General features: G+C 31.2%; 2 protein-coding genes across 7 annotated transcripts; one reads left to right on the plus strand and one right to left on the minus strand.

The window, feature by feature from the left end:
* Window positions 1–4,792, plus strand: LOC111312949 (uncharacterized protein At1g76660-like). 3 transcript variants are annotated; one of them, XM_089741770.1, is made up of 4 exons: window positions 283–701; window positions 890–974; window positions 2,094–3,279; window positions 4,284–4,792. In XM_089741770.1, the coding sequence occupies exons 2-4, from the start codon at window positions 960–962 to the stop codon at window positions 4,493–4,495; spliced, it is 1,413 nt and encodes a 470-aa protein (XP_089597896.1). In that variant the 5' UTR covers window positions 283–701; window positions 890–959; the 3' UTR covers window positions 4,496–4,792. The 3 variants fall into 3 exon arrangements, with proteins under 3 accessions (XP_022769473.1, XP_089597896.1, XP_022769476.1); XM_022913741.2 differs by lacking the exon at window positions 890–974 and having other exon boundaries at window positions 514–701; window positions 2,094–2,151; window positions 2,356–3,279; XM_022913738.2 differs by lacking the exon at window positions 890–974 and having other exon boundaries at window positions 1–701.
* A 6,058-nt stretch (window positions 4,793–10,850) lies between these two features.
* Window positions 10,851–24,577, minus strand: LOC111312950 (stromal processing peptidase, chloroplastic-like). 4 transcript variants are annotated; one of them, XM_089741779.1, is made up of 25 exons: window positions 24,273–24,577; window positions 23,752–24,031; window positions 23,426–23,667; window positions 22,837–23,035; window positions 22,351–22,398; window positions 22,037–22,144; window positions 21,754–21,942; window positions 21,596–21,659; window positions 21,360–21,511; window positions 21,016–21,117; window positions 20,184–20,318; window positions 19,705–19,929; window positions 18,239–18,442; window positions 17,954–18,124; window positions 17,262–17,411; window positions 16,715–16,852; window positions 16,292–16,519; window positions 16,047–16,199; window positions 15,760–15,886; window positions 14,998–15,115; window positions 14,561–14,681; window positions 14,377–14,457; window positions 14,125–14,226; window positions 13,780–13,926; window positions 10,851–11,328 (listed from the first exon to the last, which is right to left on the minus strand). In XM_089741779.1, the coding sequence occupies exons 1-25, from the start codon at window positions 24,434–24,436 to the stop codon at window positions 11,320–11,322; spliced, it is 3,657 nt and encodes a 1,218-aa protein (XP_089597905.1). In that variant the 5' UTR covers window positions 24,437–24,577; the 3' UTR covers window positions 10,851–11,319. The 4 variants fall into 4 exon arrangements, with proteins under 4 accessions (XP_089597905.1, XP_089597899.1, XP_089597902.1 ...); XM_089741773.1 differs by having other exon boundaries at window positions 13,776–13,926; XM_089741776.1 differs by having other exon boundaries at window positions 21,360–21,659.
* Between the last annotated feature and the right edge of the window lie 900 nt (window positions 24,578–25,477).

Genomic DNA, 25,477 nt, shown 5'->3' on the forward strand with positions numbered 1-25,477 from the left:
ACCCTCCTTCTAAATTTCTTTTTAGATCAATTGAATGCCTTTTGGGCTTTGGCTTTGTATTTGTCTTTCCTTGTCCTTTCGGCTCCCGCACTCCCAAATCGCAATCTCCTCTATTCTACATTCCTTATCTTTCCTTGTCCTTACGAGTGGATAAGTGCGATAATTAATTAATTGCATTAATTGTAATTGTATTACAATAACTGATAGTAATAGTATCGAATATTATTTAATTATTTAATGATGGTATTGATTGATAGTGGTATTATTATTGTCGATGTTTCTGTTTCTCTTGGTCCTCTCGTGTCCTGAGAATTAGTAGAGAGAGAGAAGTGGTTGAGCTTAACAAATCACAATCGCAGGTCACGGAGGTTTTTACAATGGCGACTAGCGACAGCTTATAAGTGTCAAAGACAAAACCGCATTTCTTCATACACAGTTACACTAAGTTACTAACTAACTACTACGATACGGAGTAATACTTGTAAGTAATAGATTAATTATCGATATATGCTCCTCCGTCTTGTCCAAATGTTGTGAAATAAATGTCATGAATGCTGGATTTGGCTTCCTCAAACTTCTTCGTCTGTTCATTTAACTTTCTCATATTATTTTTTATGTGTATATACAAATCTTCCTAATTCGGAAAGAAAGAAACGGCCACCATGGGCTCCGAGCAGAACAGGTTCCCTCAGCTAGAACGGGTACATTTTTTACTTCACCTCATTCTTTAGATCTGTTCCTTTTGCCTTCCATTTTGTCTCAGATCTGATTTTTTTTCATTTTTCGCTACTGCTAAAATGGTCAGATTTGCTTGTGAGTTGTTATATGGTGGTGTTGTTTTTCTTTTTCTTTTTCTTTTTTTTCTTTAAAAAAATAATAAACCAATTAGACAAGAGAAGATGAAGAAGAAAGAATTGATCTGAGCTGGGCCCGTCTGACCAAGCATTAGCTCCGATGAGATGCTGGATTTCTTGGTGTGTTTTGTTGACTTGTCAATTTCAAGTTTCAACATCAGTCATCAGATTTTTAATTGCTTTCTTTTTTCTTTTTTTTTATATATATGTACTTAGCTTATTGCGCTCTTCAAGTCTTCATCTATAGATCCAACTACTTCCTCCTGAGAACTTTGCTTGTTCGATTCTGTTTACCAAAGAATTTTTGTCTTCTTCTATTTAATACCACTTGAGATCATTTCCCTTGAACTTGATTCACCTTATCTGTCTTTTCATTTCCCTTTCTTTACTTGTTCTGCAGTTTCAAACCTTTTCTCAAATTTTCTATCCATTCGCTGCTAGTCAGCCCACCTACACAAACGATCTTAAAATCCCAACATCTAACAGCATCTCAACTCCAGTAGTCAATCTGACCCTAACAACAGCGCCAACTTGGAAGTACAGCATTCCAAATTTTGTAACGGCACTGCTTAACCATGCCTAAGTTTAGGGCTGCATTCTTCTTGACGTTCATTTTCTTTTATATAAAATTCCTATTCTGTTTTTCCACAACCCTGTAGTTATTAGATGGAAATACGTGGGTTTGGATTATCATTACACTTTCGTAATATTATTATCTTTACGTTTACCCGCACACGCTAAGTTAACAGGACACACCGTTGGTCTCTCATTTCTGTAATCATTTACTCCCTCTCTTTCTGCACGTGTGTTTATGTGAGATGTGTCTGTATATGGAAAATTTTTTAACACATACATCTACAAAAAAATCGGTATGTGATCTGTTTGTTTATGACATGTACGCATTATACATTTATGCTTGAATGGTGCTTTCTTGTGCATGTTATAAAAATGTTATTTCCTGAGCAAATTATTACTTCTTGATTGATTCTGAAGAATCTGGGTATTTGTCATCTTCACTGGCTTTTAATGTTGCAGTAGCTCTAGAGATATATGTACTATTTAGTGCTCATTTATGTGTTTCAGAATTAATCTGGCTTTGTGGAAATTATGAGAAAGCTTAATCATCTTACTAATTGGAAATTATATCTTGAGGATTACTGGTTTTAATTTGTTTAATTTCAGATTTCCTTTCTACTAAGTGATCTGACTGAAACTTGCAATGTTTAATCTTGTTGTTAGCGAAAGAGATGGGGAGGATGTTGGGGGGCATTTTCCTGTTTTGGTACACAGAAAGGTGGTAAGCGCATTGTACCTGCATCTCGTATTCCTGAGGGCAATGTATCAGCTACCCAGCCAAATGGTCCTCAGGCTGTTGGGTTGACCAACCAGGCTACTACATTAGCTCCCTCACTTCTAGCACCTCCTTCTTCTCCTGCATCCTTTACAAATTCTGCACTCCCTTCAACAGCTCAATCACCAAGTTGCTTTTTGTCATTATCAGCTAACTCACCAGGAGGGCCATCAAGCACAATGTTTGCCACTGGACCATATGCCCATGAAACACAATTAGTTTCTCCTCCTGTTTTCTCAACCTTTACAACTGAGCCTTCTACTGCTCCATTCACTCCCCCTCCCGAGTTGGCCCACGTGACTACCCCCTCTTCACCCGATGTCCCTTTTGCGCGGTTCTTGACATCTTCTGCAGATCTTAAAAGTGCTGATAAGAATAATTATAATGCTGCAAATGATCTTCAATCTACATATTCACTTTACCCCGGGAGTCCTGCCAGTAGCCTCATCTCACCAATCTCTAGGACCTCAGGTGATTGTTTGTCATTATCCTTTACTGAACGGGAGTTTCGTCTGCAGTGGGATCCTTCAATTTCTCCTCAGAATGGCAAACATTCAAAGATTGGTTCTGGCGGGCTATTTGGGCATGATGTAACTGGTTCCTCCATAGGGTCTCAAGATACAAATTTCTTCTGTCCTGCTACATTTGCACAATTCTATCTGGATCATAATCCACTTCCTCATGCTGGTGGTAGATTAAGTGTTTCCAAGGATTCAGATGTTTATCCTACCAGTTCCAGTGGGCATCAGAATAGGCAGAGTAAATGTCCTAAGCAAGATGTGGAAGAACTTGAAGCTTACAGAGCTTCCTTTGGATTTAGTGCAGACGAAATAATCACTACTACTCAATATGTGGAGATTACTGATGTTACAGAGGACTCGTTTAGCATGACACCTTTTCCTACAGATAAACCCACTTTTGAAGTAAGTATGGACCTTGCATCGAGTGGCGAAGGGGCAAAGACAGATAGAATACTGGAAAACTTGCTGGCTGAGAAGAAACGGAAATCAAAACCTGATCTTGTCAATTGGGTTGTACACCATGATGCGCAAGTGTCATGCAATGGATATGAAGGTGAAGTGTCCTCTACTTGATCTGAAATGCATTATTACTCTGTCGGTTTCAGTTGTCAGTTGTCAAGAAATCATGGGGAGGAAATTTTAAAGAAACTGAAACATCCTTCGTAACTTCAACATTAACCTTCTAATCATCCAGAATATCATCTATTGCGTAATTTCTAAATGATAAATATGACGTAGATTATATCTTGTAAATTTTGTCTACTTTCAGTTTTTCCACCTCATGCAGTAAAGATTTCAGTTAATGGTATCTTGTATTGATGAAAAAGAAAAGAAAAGGAGAGAAATGTTATGTGAGAAGTGAAGGAAAGTGAAATTAAGTTTCTAAATGAGAATAATGAGATAATTTTACAACACTGAAAGTTTTTAACCATGTTTTATACTTAAATTAATGCAGGAGATTTCTAATAGTGTGTATCATTGTTTTTATTTTTTGTTCTTTTGAAATCCCTCGAACAGTGTGGTAAAGATTATGAAGGTTAAGTTTTCTTTACTTCTTTTATGCTTCTCTTTTGATCATGCTATCTGAATGACTCTATGCTTCATTTCTCTCAAGAAGATAGCACGAGTGGTAATTAATGTTTTGTGCATCCAGTGTAATTTCTTAAGGGAAAATCTATGCATCCAATAAGATCAACTGCTTTGAAGAATTTCTGAGTGATAATTTGTGGTATTGGTTTTCCTACTTTACCCTATGCTAGGTTAAAATTATCTGGTAAGACATGCGTGCACAATTAAACTTAAAGGTGCATATTCTGAACTTTCACAGTGAAAGGAGTAATAGACAATAGGCATGAATAACATTGTGATAGAATTGGAGGCCGTGATGAATCAAAAAAGCCATTACTCAAGAAAATTTAAGTTCTAGAGCACCTGAACTGCTTCAGGACTATATTTCTCTAAAATGTGTCTAATCCATCTTAATAGGATTCTCATCCATCTATGTTATTGTGGCTTGTTGCCTGAAAATCAATAAGGTTCTCTCCTTATATGATGCAGATCTCAAATCAATGAGGCAGGTGATTGATGTCACTGGATTAAGTACTCCTGTCAACCATACCCTGACTGATGAAGAGGATGTGTTTTTGAAGAAGGGTTCATCAAGGAGCAGGAAATATCATCTGGGCTTGTCAAGTTCTGATGCAGAGATTGACTATAGGAGAGGAAGAAGCTTAAGAGAAGGCAAAGGAGATTTTTCATGCCACGACTAAGAACCAAATCTAGAAACAAGGCATTAGCTGCTTCCCTATGTAGTAAACTGCAGTTTTCTCTTGCTATAACTTGTGTTAATGGTTCTTTACGATAGGTGGAATGATGTTAACTTGTGATCTAACCAGCTGTTACTCTACTTTGTTGTCCATCTCGCAGTTAGGTGTGGGACCAGATCTCCCTCACTATGAGTGTGTTCTGTTATCTGTGACCTAGCTTCCTGCTTCACTATAACTCACATATGTGATGCATGTAATTTTATATGTTATTTTGCTTTTGTAAAATGCAATTTTACTAGAGTGAATTCTATTTTAGAACACATCATTAGGACTGTTGAATGCTGCTTCTAGGAACTTCGTTGGCTATGGCCTTTAATTAATTGTCACGAGGCAAAAGACAGAAGGCCCGGGCCTCTCTGTGTGTGTGGAAGCGGGGAAGGGAATTCCAGAGTGGGGGAATGGAGTTAAATCCTTGTTTGGATCATTTTGGTTTTAAGTGCGGCCTTGCGGGTAGGTTTGTAATTAGGGGTTGGAGGAGGGCGTGGCTTAGTATATTATATTCATGTTTGGATTCATATCTGTGTACTATAATGTGATAAGACAGGAGAGCAAAAATTTAAAGATTAGAAACGAACACGCGTTTTTTAAAATGACATCAAATTTGAAATGTTAACTCCCAAATATTATTGCAAAAAATTGCTACTACCAAACTGCCTTTAATTTCCTAATAACTAGACAAGCCATTGGAATGCCCAACCAGAGATGTTCGCCGATTCTGACTCCCAAAATTTGGAGCCTTTAAAGACAATCGGCTTCACTTGCAAGAAAAATAGTCTTCTCTGAACAGATTTTGCTTCTTCAATGACATAGATATCTTAGTGGAACTTCTGGCCGGATTTGTCTACAATAAGATTGCGATCTTAGTTTAAGATAATGAGATATCATGATATCTCATGATTTATCATGATAAATTATAAGAATAATATAATTAAGAAAAAAATTTTAGATTAACAGGTAAACATTAAAAAATATATACATAATTTTATTTAATTTATTAATTTAATAAATAAAAATAATATATTTTTTAACTTTCTAATATCAATTTATTATACAAAATCAACTTAATTAATTACGTTTAATAATATATTTTTATACTTTTTTTATCATTACATTTAGAATTATTAAAATTTTTTTGAAGATAAAACATTTCAAACTCATTTTACATCTAATGATATGAATTTTACAATTATTTTCATTTTTTTTATTAACAACTTTTTTATTTAGAATTCTTTTAATTTAAAAATATCAATTTTTTTACATTGTCAAGTTAATTAATTATTTTAATTTTTTGTTACACTTGTTCTTACTTTTTGTTTCATTTAGAATTATTGTAACTTTTTTTTAAGGTATTATGACGTCAAATGATATCAATTTTACAATTATTTTTACGTTTTTTTACTTTATTACTTTAACACTTTTTTTTTTTGAAAATTTTTTTATTTATAATAATAATTTTTTACTTTGCCAATTTAATTATTTACGTTATAATAATATGTTTTGACACTTATCTTTATATTTTATTATATTTAGAGTTATCACAACTTTTTTCTTAAGGTGTTACAACACTTCTAATACATTTTATGCTAAATGATATAAATTTTATGATTATTCTCACATTTTTACGTAAACACTTATTTTTTGATTGAATTATTTTTTATTTATAATAATAATTATTTTATATTATCAATTTAATTATTTACATTAAATGCTTATTCCTATATTTCATTACGTTTAGAATTATTACAACTTTTTTTTAGGGTATTATAATAGTTTTAACCTATTTTATACCACATGATATTAATTTTATGACTACTATCACATTTTTACTTACGAGACTTTTAACACATTTTTATATTAAATTATACAAATTAAAATGTAAATTATACTAATTTTACGATTATTCTCACATTTTTATGTTAACACTTATTTTTAGATTTAGAATTATTTTTTATTTATAATAATAATTTTTTATGTTGTCAATTTAATTATTTACGTTACAATAATATCAGTTACATTTGTTCTTACATTTTATTATATTAAAAATTATCATAATTTTTTCATAAGTATTACGACACTTCAAATATGTTTTATGTCAAATTATATCAAATTTATGATTATTCTCACTTTTTTACTTGAATACTTATTTTTTTATTTAGAATTATTTTTGTTTGTAATATTAATTTTTTTACCTTACAAATTTATTACATTTCAATAATATCTTTTTACATTTGTTGTTACTTTTCATTACATTTAAAATTATTACAATTTTTTTGTTAAGGTGCAACGATATTTCAAACAACTTTACGTAAAATAATATCAATTTTATGATTATTCTCACCATCTTATGTTAACTCTTTTTTTTTGTTTAAATTATTTTTTATCTGTAATAATAATTTTTTTACACTATAAACTTAATTATTTATGTTATAATGATATTTTTTTGCACTTATTATTATCTTTCATTACGTTTAAGAATATCATAACTTTTTCTTAAAGGTATTACGATATTTATAATAATTTTACTTCAAATGATATCAATTTTACGATTACTTTCATTTTTTTATATTAACACTTATTTTTTGGTTTATAATTATTATTTATGTATAATAATAATTCTTTTACATTGCCAAAAATATTATTTAAGTTATAATATTATTTTTTATACTTGTTCTTATTTTTTATTATGTTTAAAATTATCATAACTTTTTATTAAGCTGTTAGGACACTTTTAATCTATTTTACGTCAAATGACACTAATTTTACGATTATTCTTATCTTTTTATGCCATAACATTGTAATATATTTTACACCAAATGATTTCAATTTTTCAATTATTTTCACATATATTTTTGTTTAGAATTATTTTTTATTTATAATAATAATTTTTTTATGTTATCAATTTATATTTACGTTACAATGAAATTTATTACACTTATTATTATATTTTATTATGTTTAAAATTATCACAATTTTTTTTAAGGTATTACGATACTTCTAATATATTTTACGTCAAATGATATTAATTTTACGATTATTCTCACATTTTTACGTAAACACATATTTTTTAATTAAATTATTTTTTATTTATAATACTAATTTTTTTACGCTATCAATTTAGTACGTTTTAATAATATCTTTTTATGTTTGTTGTTATTTTTCATTGCGTTTAGAATTATTATAATTTTTTTTTTTAAAGTGTAACGATACTTCTAACTATTTTACATTAAATAATACAAATTTTACGATTATTCTCACTATTTTGTATTAACTCTTAACTTTCAATTTAAAATTATTATTTTGTTTGTAATAATAGTTATTTTATATTGCCTACTTAATTTTTATGTTGTAATAATATATTTTTTTTTTTACGTTTATCATTATCTTTTATTACGTTTAAAATTTTCACAACTCTTTTTTATGGAGTTACGACAATTATAATTCAATTTTATACCAAAGTGACACCAATTTTATAACTATTCTTACCTTTTTATGTTACAACATTTCTAATATACTTTATTCCAAATTATTCCAATTTTATACTTACTCTCACTTTTTTACATTAACATTTTTTTTTTGCTTAGAGTTATTTTTTATTTATAATTAATTTTTTTTATATTGTCAACTTAATTATTATTTTATAATAATATCTTTTACGCTTCTTTTTATCTTTTAATACGTTTAAAATTATTAAAACTTTTTTCTTAAAGTGTTATGACATTTTTAACATATTTTACGCTAAAATATATCAATTTTATGATTATTCTTATCTTTTAAGTTAACATTTATTTTTTAGTGTAAGATTATTTTTTATTTATAATACTAATTTTTTTCATTACCAATTTAATTATTTACATTTTAATAATCCTTTTTTTACATTTGTTATTATTTTTTATTACGTTTAGAATTATTACAATATTTTATTAAGGTGTAATATACTTATAACTATTTTACGTCAAATAATACTAATTTTATGACTATTTTCAATTTTTTACATTAACTTTTATTTTTTTGTTTAAAATTATTTTTTATTTGTAATAATATTTCTTTTACATTACCAACTTAATTATTTTTATTACAATAATATTTTTTTATGTATGTTGTTATTTTTCACTACGTTTATAATTATCATAACTCTTTGTTAGTATGTTACGATACTTTTAAATTATTTTACGTCAAATGATACTAGTTTTATGATTTTTTTTTTACTTTTTTACATTAACACTTATTAATTATTTAGAATTATTCTTTGAGTTTAAGATAATAATTCTTTTATATTGTCAACTTCATTATTTACGTTACAATAATATTTTTTTATGTTTATTCTTACCTTCATTACATTTAGAGTTATTACAACTCTCTCTTAAAATATTATAACACTTTTAATATATTTTATATCAAATGATACCAATTTTACGATAATTCTCACATTTTTATATTTCATTTAACTTGTTTATGGCACTAATATATTTTTAAGTTTTAGTTATTTTTCTTATATGTTTAAAAAATAAATAATTAAAAATTTAAATTGACAACTTAATTATTTACATTACAATGATTTCTTTTTATGATTGTTCTTACATTTAATTATATTTAGAATTATAATAGCTATTTTTTAATATATTACAATATTTTTTATCCATTTCATATCAAATGATACATACAAAACAATTAATCAAAATTTTATATTATCATCATAATTATTTACATTACAATAATGTATTTTTACGTTTATTCTTACTTTTCAATAAGTTTAAAATTATCATAATTTTTTCTTAATATGTTATTACATTTCTTACATATTTTACGTCAAATGATACGGATGTTACGTTTCTTCTCACCTATATATGTTATCTATTTTTTTATTTATTAAATATTTTTATATATTTAGAGGAATAATAATTAATTAAAATTTTACATTATTAATTTAATTATTTAAATTTTAATAATATTTTTTCATGATTGTTTTTACATTTTATTATGTTTAAAATTGTCATAACTTTTTCTTATATATTATAATACTTCTAATATATTTTATAACAAATGATATAATTTTTATAGTTCCTTTTACCTACTTACGTTATTAAATTTTTTATTAATTTTTAATTCTAAAATATTATTTCTTTTATATATTTTTTTATCCTTGAAAGTATTTTAACTATTTTTTTTATATATTTATAAGAAAAATTATTAATTTAAATTCTCATTATTAACTTAATTATTTATGTTAAATAATTCTTCTAATGCTTTTTTCTTATTTAATTATGTTTAAGATTTTTCATAATTCATTTTTTAGCATGTTACATACTTTTAACTTATTTTACATAAATTAGCATAAATTTTATTATTTTTCTCATCTATTATGTTAATAATTATGTTATTTTATTTTAAATATAAATTCTTTTAGATTAATTATTTTCTTTTATGTTAATATTTTTTAATTTCTTTAGAATTATTTTTTTTATTTTATAATACTTTTTAACTATTTTAGAAGATACCAATTACATTAAAATTTTTAAAAAACAAGAATATTTTTAATTATTATTTTTATTTTTAAGAAATTTCATAAATATGTAATAAAATAAACAATAAAAATTATTTAAATTGTGTATAAAATTTTATAAAATTTGTTCTTTAATTTCATTGTCTGATAAATAAGTTTTACCCTTCTCAACTTTAAAATTTAACCGATAATTGATATTTAACTATATAAATCTAACAGTTATTTCTTACTGACTTTATTATAAGACTAAAAAACTTAATATAAAAGTCCCCATTTCTGGCCTTAAAAAGGAGATAACCCCATCCTGCATGCACCATTTCCTACTTCTAAGATCACAGGTAGGTCAGCACACTTGATTCTCACCGCCATATTAGATATGAGCAGAAATGATACATTCAATTTAGCCAAAACCATGTTTTCCAAATCCTACTTCAGCCTATTACCATTCTTATTTATGAACAGAAATAAGTTGGCCTGATAATCCAATTTAACTCACCAACGTTGAAAAGTAGCGTATAATCAACAATAACAAGACAAAGAAGCGTATAACAACATCCCATAATTAACAAATTGGCGGAACTCGCGTCAATGATTGAAACTGTAAATCAGTATGTAGTATACGAGTCACTGTATTGCAAGCAGAAAGCCACACCAAATAATTCTTGTATAAAACGGCAATGTGAAAGAGGGGGCTTCAGTGCAAAAAGAGCTTTAAAATAAGGCACATCAAATTCAATCAATTTCCATTTAAAAAAGAGGTTAAAAGGAGGACAAGGAGCACCATTTAATTGCGCTTAATTCAGCCAAAATTGCCAAAAACCACATTTTTATACCATGCACTGAATACTATCTCTGAAATTCCCACTGAACACAAGTATATATTAGTATCAAAATCATGTAATGCCATGAATCTGGCTTTTCAACAGATTGTATTTAGTGTGACATTGACATAGCATCTCCATGATTGATAGATTTGCTACGACTTTGTTGCTTTGCCCTTCAAATAATCCTGAACACTTCCACCAAACTAGAAGCTGGCAAATTAAGAAATAAGTCTGAACTGCATACCTATTAAGAGGAGGAAATGGGATGCTGAACGACGATAAGAAGAGACTTCCTGGTGTGTTTTAAACCAACCTTCAGCTTCGCACCTTTTCACCAACAGCAAATGGCATCAAAGAGGTTCATGTTGTTGGCCTTGTCATAGTAGATAAACCACGCCCAACAGGAATAACTCCCTGAAAGCCTTCATTTGATTCCTCCTCTTCTAAGGAAGCTGCACAGAAATTTATAAGAGAAAACAAACCTCTTCTAAGAAACCAGGATAAAGACATAGTCCTTAAAACTTAAAATAATTAAGGCTTCGTTTGTTTCATGTTTTTGCTATTTGCTATTTGCTTTTCTTGTAAAAATGAATAAAAAGAAAATAGCAAAAAATAAATAATGAAGAGAAAAGTAAAGAAAAGAAAAGACAAGTAACAAAAAACAAAAAGAGCCTTAAAGTTTGTGGTTTGGGTTTAGTATAAAACTAACTTAAGAAATTGTGATAACAAAATGTTTTTTAAGTGAAATTTATATATTTTGAGAAATTGTTGTGCATATTGTCTATATCTTTATTAAAAACTAATCAAATTATATATTAAATATAAATATATAACATATTTTTATGTTATTGTATTCCCTGTTTCCATGTCCTAACTTTAAATATTTTCATATCACGATATCCATTTTGTCTCATACCTGTGTCTCGTGTCTGTGTCTATGCTTCCTATCAAGTTTCCAGAAACTAGTTGTGATAACTCTATAAAACAGAGTTATTTAAACTTGTTTTCAATGCTTAAATAAAAGAATTTTGCTTAGTTTTTGGTAAAATAAGATGCTTTTTACTCCTAAAATGCTTAATTTGATGATGTGTAGGTAATCTTGAGAAAAAGGAATTCTTGTTAATTTTGGAGATTTCTTGACCAATTCTTAAATTGGAAAAAATCAATTTGCCATTAGTTTTCCTACTTGAAGAAGGATTTCCCATTTTTTACTTGGATTCCTAGTTTGACTAGGATATCCCGTTTTAACTTGGAATTCCTACCTTGACTAATAGATCTAATTGGTGAAGCTGACCGGGGAAGGTTTTCCTAGGTTGACTTGGTATTCCTAACTAGAGTAGGATTGCATGAGGTAGACAGGTATGGGCGACACTAAAGAAGAAGTATGAAACCCAAGTAGCAAGATAAGCCCAATTCGGTGTCTAAGACAAGCCCAATCAAAGAGGTGGTCCAAACAGAGCCCAAAATACTATAAGGGTAAAGTTTGGCAGGCTGTTAACAAAATGGGCCACCCAATTCTCTTTTATTCAAGAAATCCTAATCCTAGTCCAAGAAGCGCTTAAAAGATGCAAGGCCTAATCCTAGTTGAAGTTAGAAGGTTGCCAAGAGTTTAAAAGTAATTTCAAGACATTACTTTCTCTTGAAAAAAACCTAACCACATACCATTCTTCAATTTAAGAGATTTAAAGTTCAAGAAGAGTTAAGCAGCTGCAACATTCAAGATTCTTTAAGCAGCATTAAGACTTAACTGTACAAGACTTTTTTCCAAAAAAAGAAGGTTGCAAGCAGCTCAAGGTCTTGACTTTGAGAGCTGTTTGAGACAGTTTAAAGGAGAACAAGTCTCTTCTCGATTCAAGTTAAAGGCTGCCACAACTCCCTACTTGTCCCTTTAGGGTTTCTATGTAATCTTTTTCTACAAATAGCTAACTTAGGTATTAGGGAAAATCATGGACTTGGGGTGACAGACCAGTCCTTAATCTTATATTTTCTTTCATTGCTCTTTAGATTTTCTTTAACTGCTTTAAGTTTTCTTTAAACAGTTTTGCTTCTGCAATTTAATTTTCAAGTTCAGTTTGTTAATTTTTAATTCTAGTTTTAAGTTCTTTAATTACTTGTTCGAACTCTTTAAGTTTTGACTTCAATTACTGTTCTTGCAAAATTTTCTGCTTCAATTCAAGTTGATAATCTTCATTAAAAATTCTAGTTTCTAGTTTTTAATTAGAATTTAAGTTTTAGTTTTCAGTTTTCAAAAGTTAACTGCATTCTGTTATTGTTTAATTTACAGCTTTAAATTTCTGCACTAGTTTATTTTTTGTTTTACCATACAAACTTTTAAATTCTGTTTTACATTTAGTTACTGCATTAGTTGTTTAATTTATTTATGCATATACTGTTTAACTATTGCATTAGGTTTAAATTTACTGCATCATATTTAAACTCTGTTTCTACATTTCTGAATAGTTTAAATTTTCCATTTTACATAGTAATTCTTTTACTGTTTTGATTATTAATTTCTAGCTTTTGGTTTCAATTAATTTTAGGTAGTTGTTGCTTTAATTGGTTTGCATGTTTAGATTAATTTGGTTACTGCATTTGATTAGTTTGGCTTAGTTATTAAATTTTTGGTTTGCATAGTAATATAGTTAATTGCTTATTTTTTATTTGTCTAAATATAATTAGAGTGTTTTAATTTCGGTACTTAGTATTAACTCCATTTACAATCTCTGTTAAAATGATACTCTACTCATTCTATATTGCTTGTTATGATCCGTGCACATGTGGTATCAATCAAGTTGATTGGTTTAGACATTGACCACAGTTTTCAGATTGATCAGGTTCACTAAAAAGGCAGTTAAACAGTACTAATAAAATGCTAAAGAACATCAAGGTATGCCCTCACCCACAGTGCCTTCACCAGCATGAGCCCCTGCAATCCCAATACACGAATATAAAGAATCTTCATCCACCTTCAGCTGGTCATAAGCAAGGTAGATGTCTTCGATAGAAGCAGCCTCATATAGAGAAGTAAGCTCTTTGACGCATGAAATGCCCTGAATTCCAAATAAAGAAATAGGGAATTAATTACCATGAGACTAGTAATAAGAAATTAAACAAAAAAGTAGAAGTGACAAATTTTGGTATATCTGTTTCACACTAAAGTAAGTTTCAAACATAAAAAAGAATGATGTATTGAAAAATAAGACTATAATAACACAATGTAAAGACTGAACCATCAGATTTCAATGCACCTTTCTTGGAACAGAGGAAGCTTGTAAGTGAGCCAACAATCCAAGCCAATAGGCATTTGACTTAATTTCTGCTTCATGTCTCATTAAAAGTGTCCGCTTTGCCTGCAGATGTAAGGATTGCATTTATAAACTTCAACAATTGAAAACTAGCTTCTGTAAATTATGCTTTTTTTCACCTGAACCACATACTTGCACACCAATTTAAATTACATGGTAACATAAAAAAACATGTAATAGTTGTATAAGAACTACCCTATCCAGTTCCCGTGGGGCAATCTTGTTGGTATGCAAACCTCTAAGAACGTTCTTGCAAGCATCAACAGCTTTATATACCTGGAAGTTAATCAGCCAAAAATTGATGATGTCAAAGAGACAAATAATAATAAGAACCAGAAAACAACAAAAGAATGCAGATGTATCTTGATTGACCACCCACCTTGCTTGGAGTTGATGTTACAGATATCACATACCATCCAAGCTTAAGTCGATCAAAGAGGTTCAATTCAAATGATACATCATATGTTAATCCAAGAGAATCCCGGACTGTTGTAAAAAGCCTGTGTCACGTATGGGACAATTTGCATCAGGTAATTGCCAAAAACATATATGAATCTGTAAAGGATACTCTCAAAAGGGGTAAAAATGTTAAACTCTTAGAAGATGAACAAAAATTTGAACTAATAGCTGCAGGAGGAACAAGCCTAAAACTCCTGATTGTAATTTCACAGTTCAGGACTTGTGTCATCTAACAGCGAAACAAGGAACAAGTTGCTGAAAAACCTAGAGTTGAACACTTGGCAGCAACTAACAAATGCATTTTGGATTAATTCTGCTTCACTTGCTCACTACATGCAGTTGGCTAAGAAGAATTACCTAGAATTTATAACCTCAGCCAGAAGCCCCATTGTTATACCAAAGAAAAGTGGATGGCCGCGAAGCTCTCTTCGCAGATCCTTCTGAACATCTTTTCCCTCAGAATCGGGTTGTGCATCTGCAAAGCAATTGAGCCATAAGATATGAAAAGAACATTAGTTTAAATTTCAAGGAAAATACACCTCATTTTACATAAATATCACAGATAATTTATTTGAAAATATATCATATATAATTTTTTTTTCATTTAAAAATTATTTAACTCATGTTCTGCTATATAGACAGATCCATCTGCTCATACCTAAATGAACACCCTTCTGACTCACGAGGAAACCCAAAACATTGGAGATGAGAGGAAGGGAAAGACAAAGCAACTCTTATAACACTGACTTAACGCCACCAGTTCAACCACCATTGACCTAGCAACTTATAAAGCCTAAACCATGTTAACCTCCAAAGGCTGAGCTCAAGTTGTTAGTAGTGATTGACTAGAAACCTTTTATGGGTCTCATAATTCACATCCATATCCATTGTTTGGTGGCTGGTGGGCTATTACAAGTCATACATCCTACATTTTCATCCACTCAACAGCCAGGTTGATTGCATAGCTTTGAAGTTAGAAACTCTTCAAACCTTCTAACCATTCATATATTAGTATTAAGATTGGAGACTAAGCAACTTTGCACTCCCTAGCAGTCCAGGGAGATAAAGACTTGAGATGGAGAAATAATATTCAGTTCTACACATCATTGGGGAACTCACCATCAGCAATTGGAACATCACCAACTGACTCCAATAGGTCTTTTCCATCAACGGTAAAACCCCAACGATTTGGTGCAGGGCCTGCAATATATGCACATGCCCTTTCATCGGTATCCTTCAAGAATACCTATTTGAAAAAAAATAAACACATTAGGTTGAATAAAACAATTCAGAACTTCTCAGAAGAAACCAAACGGGCTGCATGGGTAAATGCACAGATGAATTGCTGACATTTGTTTCCAACATATCGCAAATACATGTAACTACAAGTTCAGCAATGATCTCACTTGTTGAAACTGCAAGTCAGATGGAGAAGGTCGAAACAAGATTGGACTAAATCCATGCTCTCTCTCAGCGTCTCTTGATGCTCTAACTGTTCCCAGATAATCAAGAATACAAGACTCAATCTCCTCCTCTGAGAAGTCCCCTACAATACTTACCTGAAAGATGAAGACAAACAGATTTAGATCGAAAAGAACTCTCATGTTGAGTATCAGCTTCAGTAAAAAGATTTGAGAGTGAAAATATTTACCTCCATATTATCACCAATAAACTGATTCATCACAGCATCTTTTACAGATTTGAGTGTTAAATTTTGTAATGATTTTGGAGTAGGTTCAACAAAGCGCTCATCACCATTCATCATTGCTAACATGAGTTTGTGAGCAGTTGAGCGTTCCAAACTCTTCGGAATGGACCGGTAGTACGACAAATACAATTGTCTAGCTCTATCAAATGCATCTTCAAGCCAGACACTATGCTGCAAATTAGAAGCCAACATCATATAATTACAAGACAGTAAGTATCATTACATCTGAATTTTATGATGAAAATTAAGTATTCCATACAAGAGATGACTCTTTCCCAGCATTAATATTTGTTGTACCACTAGATAACTTGTAAATAAAAAGGAAATATCGAGCGTATATAGATATAATTATCAACATGGTGATACCTCAAGCACCATATGAAGTAACTGGAAAGCAGCATGCATCCCGTTATCTCTCAGAGTAAAACGGAACTCCATTGAAATGAATTCCTCAGTAGACTCCAAGGAGCAATTTATCAGGTGATTCACACAAAAAAGTTCTACCTGGGGAATCACATCAAACACATGAGATACATAATGGAGCGGAATTAAAATGCTGAGAATTTTTAATGGGATTATAACAGCATGCCAATAGTAGCAATCAGAATGGTTACAAGTCCAATTATAATTAGTCACTATTGACAGAGCTGAGAGAATAAAAGATATGATCATCAAAAAAGGACGAGGGCAAACAATAGGCAGTTTTCCTCAACTTTTTATTTTAGTAAAAGAAACAAAATAGCCATAGTTAATCATCATGGCATTTCCATCTTTTTTTTTTTTCTTCTGTCAACCATTATTTTAACCGGTTAAATTAAACTCAAAGAAAGGTACAAAGCCAGGAAAATAATTATTCTCACAGTTTTTCAAAAAATATCTGTTTAAGATGTGATAAGAACAGGATAAAAATGACCTGTTCCCTTGAAAAGTTGCCAACACGACCACTCTCACTGAGAGTTCGGACTCCTAGAATTACAGCTCCTTTTGCATCAGAAGTTTCAGCTGCTCGTCCCCCGCCGACTATGAGCCGCATTACACCTCCCCGGGCTTCATTTTTTGAAATCTAAACAGGGACAAAGGTTTAATATGGATATATTTATAAACAATCCCTTGTGAGAGAAATACATGTCCAATTGACCAGACACATATTATTGGTTTTAAATACGATTAACACATCCATAAAACAGAATAATTGGATACCAAATATCATCAGCCAATCAAATAGTAACTAGTTGAGGTAGTTATGCAAAGATACATATTCTGAATTTGAGATCCGTAAATAAATATCGTCTAAATTTAACAGTCCAAAAATCTACCTGCCTTGACAATAAATTAGTGTCAAGGAAAAAGGAAAATTTAATGAATACCCAAGGATAAGACATCTCAACAATTAAATTTAAAAACACACAAACAATGTACACACATTAAGCAAAAACTGAATATCTATTTGCCTGACCAGGACTTAATCTTCTGGAAACAACTACTACATGGAAATACAAAATACTCAAATCCACTCATATCAGATGGTACTATTAAACAACAAACAACCATTATTCCTTTTTAATTGGTCAAACAGTAACTAAAAGCAACATATGCAAGGCATACCTTATAATTTACAGGAATTCCATTAGAAAGACGGCGTTGAGTGATCCCTGTTTCCTTGTCTTGAACTTTTGCGACATTTATTTCGGGACTAAGTGGGATAAAAGAAGGCCTCCGCTGCATCCTTAACTCTTGCAACTGCACTGGAGACATTAATTCTTTTGGCACCTCAAGCTGCAGAAAAGAAAAAACACTTTGCAGTAATGTTACTTGAATATACAACTTCTGCAAAGATAATCTAAGCAAACAAAGTTCAGAGTGGCACTTAAAAAAGATATAGAAGAAGACCTCAGGCTCAGCTTCAATGGTTTCTTCCAATCCTGACTTTATAGCAGCCGTTATCTCGCTTGAAGTTATCTTAAATTCAGTTTCACCAATGCCATCAACATGAACTTTCTTTGGAACACATGCAACAACAGCTGCTGGAAGAGGTGCAGTAGGTTTTCCAAAATCAGAGATAAATTCTAATACCTGTGCACCAATAGAGTTTACCTAAACAGAATGGTAAAAAAAATGTTTGTAAGGACCTTTTTTTTTTTTTTAATAAAAATGTCAAATTGTGACATAAAGTGCTAAGTAAAAAGCTAAATCACGTAATGGAGGTTACAACAGTTTAATTGCACTAGTATTACATGAAAAATCCACATCTATAAACCATAGCAACTAGCTCTGTCATGGTATGAAGGAGACACAAGCCCAGGGCATCACAGGCAAATGGCAATAATAACTGAAAGCCATGGTGTAATTTGTCAGTATATGTTGAAGATGAACAATTTTCACAAAGACAGTAAACTTTTTTGCTTAACTGTTTCAAAATATCCTATCACCAGACTTCAACCAACAATAGTTTCACAGCCGTAGATCATACGCTCAACCAAGGACAGATCTACATAGGAGGAAGTGGGAGCAGCCCCACTATAATCTTAAAATTCTCTATGTTATTATAAAAAAAGCTCTCAAAAGTTTTAAAATATTAAAGCTTTGCCCCCACTAAATTAAGGCTCATATAAGAAAACTTTTTATTATTTATCTAGTAAACATACATACATATAAACTTTGAAGAAAAAACATACATAAGTAAATCACTTTTAGAATTCATATAGATAACATATAAAGCACGAATTAATAAAAATAAAAAACCATCCTTAACTAACAGAGAATTATGTTTTCAGTCTTCTTTTCATTGTATATAAGAAAGTAGCATTTGTTATTCTGTAATGAATAAGAAATGAAATATATTTGCATTAAAAGTAAATAATCAAACAAGACATATTGATTTTTATTTTTATTTTTTCAAATATTATATCCATCTTTAAGAATTCTATAAGTAAAATTCTATTAAATTAATACACACACACATATTATGTATGTGTGTCAAAAGATGATTTATCTAAAGTATAATAGTGTTTATGCAATATTTGTCAATAACCATATAATTAATTTTAGCTATGCAATATTGTTTCTATTACAAAAAAAAAAAAAAATTGCTTTTTTATATACAGAAAAAAATTTGTCATAAGTGTTAACCTTGTTTAAAATTTTTTTATATTAATTTGTATTTCAATGAAAAATTGTCTAAATTAACTTAAAATATTTGCCCCCACTGACCACAAATCCTGTATCTGTCCCTGCTAAACTATATAGTGCAGATATTCCTTATTAAAACAAAGAAAAATCGAAATGTTAATGTAGAGAATAGAAAGCATGAAGAGCAGTCCACTGCCAGAGAGTAGAATTATTATCAGTGAACTTACTTCATCAAGAGTAACTGTTCCAGCAACAGCCATCAAACTCTCATGTCCTTGTCTCTGATCCATAACTGTATGGCCTAGTGCATCACTTTCCATAATAAAATCCAAATTGTCAACTGATGACACATTATCAATCATTGCTGCCAGCTGTTCACTATCTTTTAACAGTGCATCCATATAGCGAGTCAATTCTCCCTTAGTAACACCAAATTCCTTGAGCCTTCGAACCTGTGACCAACAAAATATATTAGGATTTAAAGCCATTTGATGTGAATCCATCAAAATAATAATCTAGCATCACCCCAACAATAACAAATAAAGAAGGAAAAGTAGAACGTAACAAGAGGACAAGGTTGTGTTATTTATCCCATAGCCAATAAGAGAATCACAATGATTACCCAACTGCATCATTCACCAATGAAGCAATCAGGTAAGATCAACAGAAGAAAATAGAAGACTGTGAATGATAAAGAAACACAAACCTCCTGAACAGCAACCTTAATTGCACTCTGCCAATTCTTGGGCTCTGCCGTGACTGTAAGAGTTGTGACAGTGCATCCTTCCCTTCCTGAATCACTATGGTCCAATTCAACTGAAGTAAACGGTGGATTTGAACTCTGGCAACTTCCATAAATTAGCCAAAATTTTCAAAAGCAAAGTTTATGTGTTCTTGACTTGGAAGTGGGAAGGGTGGAGGGTGGCAATACAAAAAACAGGCAAGTCAACTTTTATGTTATATTGCTTTAGGAGGTGATCAGCTGCTAATGATTCACCACTCAAAATGCCTTCCAAAAGAAGATAAGAGAAACAAAAGGCTGAAATTCTAGAAAAAGTGCAGAAAATAGAGTACAAATAGATTTATAAAGCAACTTAACTTGATCCGATTTCAGAAAAAAAAAAATCACTGTAATTTGCCACACTGTTTAACCTTTGAGTAAAACTTTCTTCAAAATTAGTAATTCACCCCCTGCGTACTTAATACTTCCCTTATAACCCCCACCAGTTAATAAGAGCCCATTTGGCATTACGATTGGAGTTACAGTTCATTGCAATTGTAAACACGATGCCCAAAAAGAAAAATTGAGATGAAAATCCAGACTTTATGGAATGTGTTCTCAGTTGCAAAAGCAGATAGGGAATAGCAATTTCATGCCGAATTGGGACTAAACAAAGCTTTACTTGGGCAACTTAAAGCTGACATGATAAGAGTAATTTCAGAATTAATCAACCATATCATGGCATTTAAAAAATAAGGCAAATTCTCTGGGTAATAAAGACTAGAAGGGGTGAAAGGAGCTTGGAGAATCAGCACACCTTGTATCTTGTATTAATCCGAAAATGCAAGGAAGACAAAAATATTCTTTTCATCAGAACATTTCTCAGGTCCCCAAAAGTGCGGACCTTGTTCACAGGAATCTGCAGGAAGATTCACAACACAATATCTGAGACAAATGCCAGGAAATAGGTCTAGTTGTTCAAGTGTCAATGGGAATGGATAACAATACAATTTAATAAGGGAGAAGATAGACTATCATACAAAAATGAAGTGATGACAATGCACTAGGAGAACACCATACAACTACTAATGAATACTATGAAGATTTTAACATAAAAAAAACAGACAAAAACACTCACAAAACAAGCAAAATTTTCCAAACCTTGCAGAACATGTTAATTGAAAAATTCTGAAGCAACTCATGCTGAAATATCTGCGGAGGCTTCATGTCTGTATTATGTCCAGGGAGAGACCAATTGTGCTTTACAGGAGGACGAACAGCATGCCTTTCATTTTTAACAATCTTAGATTGATCTGCAGAATTAAATGAACTTTCATGAGATAAACTTCCAGCAAACCCAGCTGAGAGCTTGGGAACGAGAAATTTAGCCATGGCACCAAATGCACTAGAAGTAGGTGGTGAGGCTGTCTGATTTTTAAGGCCAGTTTGTTCAAAAACAGCCTGCATGGAATCAAAAGATTGCAGTCAAGAACCAGGATACTGCTTCTTAAGACAAAGGACACAAGTAATAATAACTAAACAGCTTGTGCCATACTTCAATCTGGTAAATTGTCTCTGAGATATTATCAATGTCCCCCACAATGTACAAAGTCGCATTAGCAGGGAAATACCACCGTTCATGAAATTTTCTTATTTTATCTGCATCCCATTTCTTAATTTGCTCTTCTAATCCAATTGGAAATCTTTTGCTCAGCTTGTTTTCAGAATGCAGATGTTGTAATAACTGCATTCAACAGAAAGACATAATGCTAGATATAGAAATTTGAGAAAACATGGAATAATAAGCAGCTAAACCATAGCAGCACCCTGATTAGCACCTGACAGTCAACACGGTACTCTATTGTATTCATCATCTGTAATTCTGAAAGTATAGCCCGCCTCTCCTTTTCAACCCGAGAAGAAAGGAATTTTGGGTGGAAAGCTATCTGTAAGCATCAAATGTAAAAGATAACCGCCATGTTTTCAGTGTCATTAAGAGATTTTTTTAGGGAAGGGTGGGAGTGGGGTGGGAAATGGGAAGGGAGAAGAAGAAATCCAGTCCAGCTGTGATCACAAAAGCTCTAAGTCCTTATCATTCAATTTGGCCAAATTATCTTCCAAAAAAAGGTTTTGATGTAGCTGAGTTTCATACCTCATTCAACGCATCCAGAACAAGTGGAAGCAAATCTTCATCAGAGTCCTGGTAACAGCAAGCCAATCACCATCAAATATTAAAAAAAAAAAAGAAAAAAAAAACATATTGTACGTATAAACCAACCCCTTCAACCAACATGCAGTTTGAAAATATCATCAGATAGCTCTTCCATTAATCATTTCACAGATTGTCAGGCAAATGCAGAAAGGTAAAATAGCTATGCTGAAGCAAATATTATATTTGTTTAACTTCTTCTGTTGGCCCATGGCAAAAGAAGAAATTATAGAACAGAGAGAAGAAAATCAGGCGTTAGAAATATAAACCAAGATAAAGCGCATGACAAAGACTTAAATAAATATACATACAAAGAGTGGCAAATTACAATATCTTAAATCCCTGAGGGAAGAGACAAGCAAAGACAATACAATTGAATCAGAAAGCCAATGTTGATGAGCAAACATATAGAAAAGGAAAAGGACAAACCTTGGTACAAGTTGGTGAATGGATGTGAAAAACTGTATGGAGGAAATCAGTGTAAGCATTTGAACGAGCGCCGGTACCAAGAAGTTTCTCACGTTTCTTGCTTCCAAGGAATGCGACATGTTCGATCATATGTGCAATTCCTTGCTCATCATCTTCCTCATCAATTGATCCCACATGAACCTCCATATGTGCTTCAAACCTAAAGTTGTTTTAAAATATTATTATGTAAATGCAAGAGAGACAGAGAATATGACATTATTCAATAGTCAAATTTGAAGTTTTTGGATATTTAAACACATGCCAATTATCATGCTTTTAACATCATAAAAACCGTTAAAATGTAAAAGAAGCTGATTTTGAAACTCAAGATTATTCTGAATTGTGATTACAATCTGTCTATGCCTAATAAGAGAAGAAAGCTTGAAAATTATGCTCATGGTATTCAATGATTTAACACCCAAGAAGAAAGGGAAAATAAATATTGTTTCATGCACTAATAAATGCCAATCAAGATGGGGTATGAATTCATCTCAAAATTATTTTATATCCTTAAAAACATGTGGTTGCAAATGTTGAGAGGGTATTATACCTGTTTGGTGGGACTTTATTTGGCAAAATAAGGTAGCGAAGGCCATTTTTCAATTGTCCTCGATGTAACATTGGGTGGGAAGGAAGTTCGGTAGACAAAAACCCCTCTAATTCAGTTGTTTGTAATTGAGGATATAATGAATCAAAATCTTGTTTCTCCAGAAGACCATCTGGCCAGGTAGTACTCGCTGCATGTGGTTCATCTGGACCAACAGTAGCACATGGAGCACAAATACGGTTGCCCTGAAAATCATTATTAATAAGATTAAAGAATTGAGTAAAATGACACTCAGGGAATTGAAAGCAGCAAAAGTAACAAATACTTACAGAAGCGGTGTTGAGTTTGTGTATGGAGAGAGGAAAGCAAGATTTATCGAGAAAGAATGTTGGCGCAGATCTTGTGAGAGGAAAGGAAGTTGTCTTCTGGTAGCAGTTGCGGCTAAGGTGGGAGCAGTAGGGAATCCACTGTTTGAACTGCTGTGAGTGTGAGACAGGGGGATTCCATTTCCGTGCTTTGGGTTCGCTCTTCTTCTTTCTAATACTATTATTATTCTTATTCTGGAACGCCAATCCAATAGTATTTCTATTTCTAACTTCACCTTTCCACCTTCATCCGCCAAAATATCCCAATTTTAGATAAGGGTTCGTTGACTTGAGAATTGAGATAGTATTTTTACTTAAATTAAGAAATCTGATACATGAAAACTACTAATATTAACTACAATTATACATAATAAATATACCACTAAAAAAGAAATTAGTGTTGTGAAAAAAATTCACAGATTAGTGATTGCGGAGTACTTGGCAATGCAAATTAAATTCGAATTTAAAAGTAAAAAAGACTTTACCTGACAGCTGCAGGGGTTAGACTCGGGGGGAGATGGAAACGGGTGAAAGGCAGAGAAGCGGCTGGAACAGGAATGTTAACCCTAACTATGCTTCTACGCCCTCTGGAACTGGAAGAGTCCCATCGTTTTATGGACACCACTGATGAGCTAGACGACGATGCCATCGCTCGCCCCCTGCTGCGGTAACTGCGATTGGCAATTTATATTATCTGGGAATTCAAGATGATTAACGAATTTGAGAGATTTTGCAACAATAAATAAAATACTGCTACTAAATCCTTTTTCGGTTTTTCTATAAACGAGACGACGTCGAAGAGACTGATGGCCTTAGAATATAGATGGTACCACATACGTTCCACGTTCTCATGTTTTCAACCAAAAAAAGTTTTTCCAGCGAAGCAGCGGATGCCATACATATTTTAGGCAAGGAAAAATCATGCCTGACGTCACAATCCGGGTGGCCCATCATTTACAAAACTACAATCCATAACATAAATTCTGTAAATATACTAAGAATAGAACTTTTCACTAGGGGTTTCTGTTTTTTTCTTTTTTTTGAGTTTTTGCTTTTTTGACAGTTTTTTATTCTTTATTAGGGTTCCACGTGATTGTTTCTTAATTTTCTTTAGTTTTTTATTTTTTCAATAATTTTTTTTATTTTGTAAACATACCTTAAAAAAATGCGGAATTAATTAATTTTTTATTTAACTTAAGTTAGAATAAGAGAGAGGTTGATCGAAATTTTAGATGATAAATTTTATGTTAATAAAGTTATACCGGTAACCTTTTTAAAATTGATTTAGGGATAAACGTTGTGAATGATTATAATTTAATATTTTTTTATTCTTTATTTGTAAAAAACATTGCATTTTTAATCTTTGAAATATAATCGATAATTTGATCCATATTGTGTTAAGTTTGATTTGCCACGTTGTAATTTATATAAATTGCATTTATGATGTAAGGAATGTAGTAATTAGTGAAATTAAAAAAAAATTATTTATGATCATTAGAAGTGTAGCATTTAGGGTATGAAATCCATGTTTATTAACTTGTAAACATCTTTGATGATTTATCCCAAACCACGTCTTTTTCTTTCCAAACGTGGTTGACAATGAATAAAAGGTTAGATATAAAATTTGTTTACTGCATTCCCTATGTTAGAAACATAATGTTTAGAGATTAAATACCATGTTTTTATAATA

Source organism: Durio zibethinus, chromosome 1, assembly GCF_047325235.1.
Source record: "Durio zibethinus cultivar Kanyao isolate XHJ-2024 chromosome 1, ASM4732523v1, whole genome shotgun sequence".
Lineage (NCBI taxonomy): Eukaryota > Viridiplantae > Streptophyta > Magnoliopsida > Malvales > Malvaceae > Durio > Durio zibethinus.

Coding starts and splice junctions, on each gene's coding strand:
- LOC111312949 (XM_022913738.2), top strand. CDS start 663: ATGGGCTCCGAGCAGAACAGGTTCCCTCAGCTAGAACGG. Junction 702..2,093: donor GGTTCCCTCAGCTAGAACGG/GTACATTTTTTA, acceptor TCTTGTTGTTAG/CGAAAGAGATGGGGAGGATG. Junction 3,280..4,283: donor GTCATGCAATGGATATGAAG/GTGAAGTGTCCT, acceptor TATATGATGCAG/ATCTCAAATCAATGAGGCAG.
- LOC111312950 (XM_022913742.2), bottom strand. CDS start 24,436: ATGGCATCGTCGTCTAGCTCATCAGTGGTGTCCATAAAACGATGGGAC. Junction 15,116..15,759: donor TGATGTTCCAATTGCTGATG/GTGAGTTCCCCA, acceptor ATTGCTTTGCAG/ATGCACAACCCGATTCTGAG. Junction 14,682..14,997: donor GCTGAGGTTATAAATTCTAG/GTAATTCTTCTT, acceptor TACGTGACACAG/GCTTTTTACAACAGTCCGGG.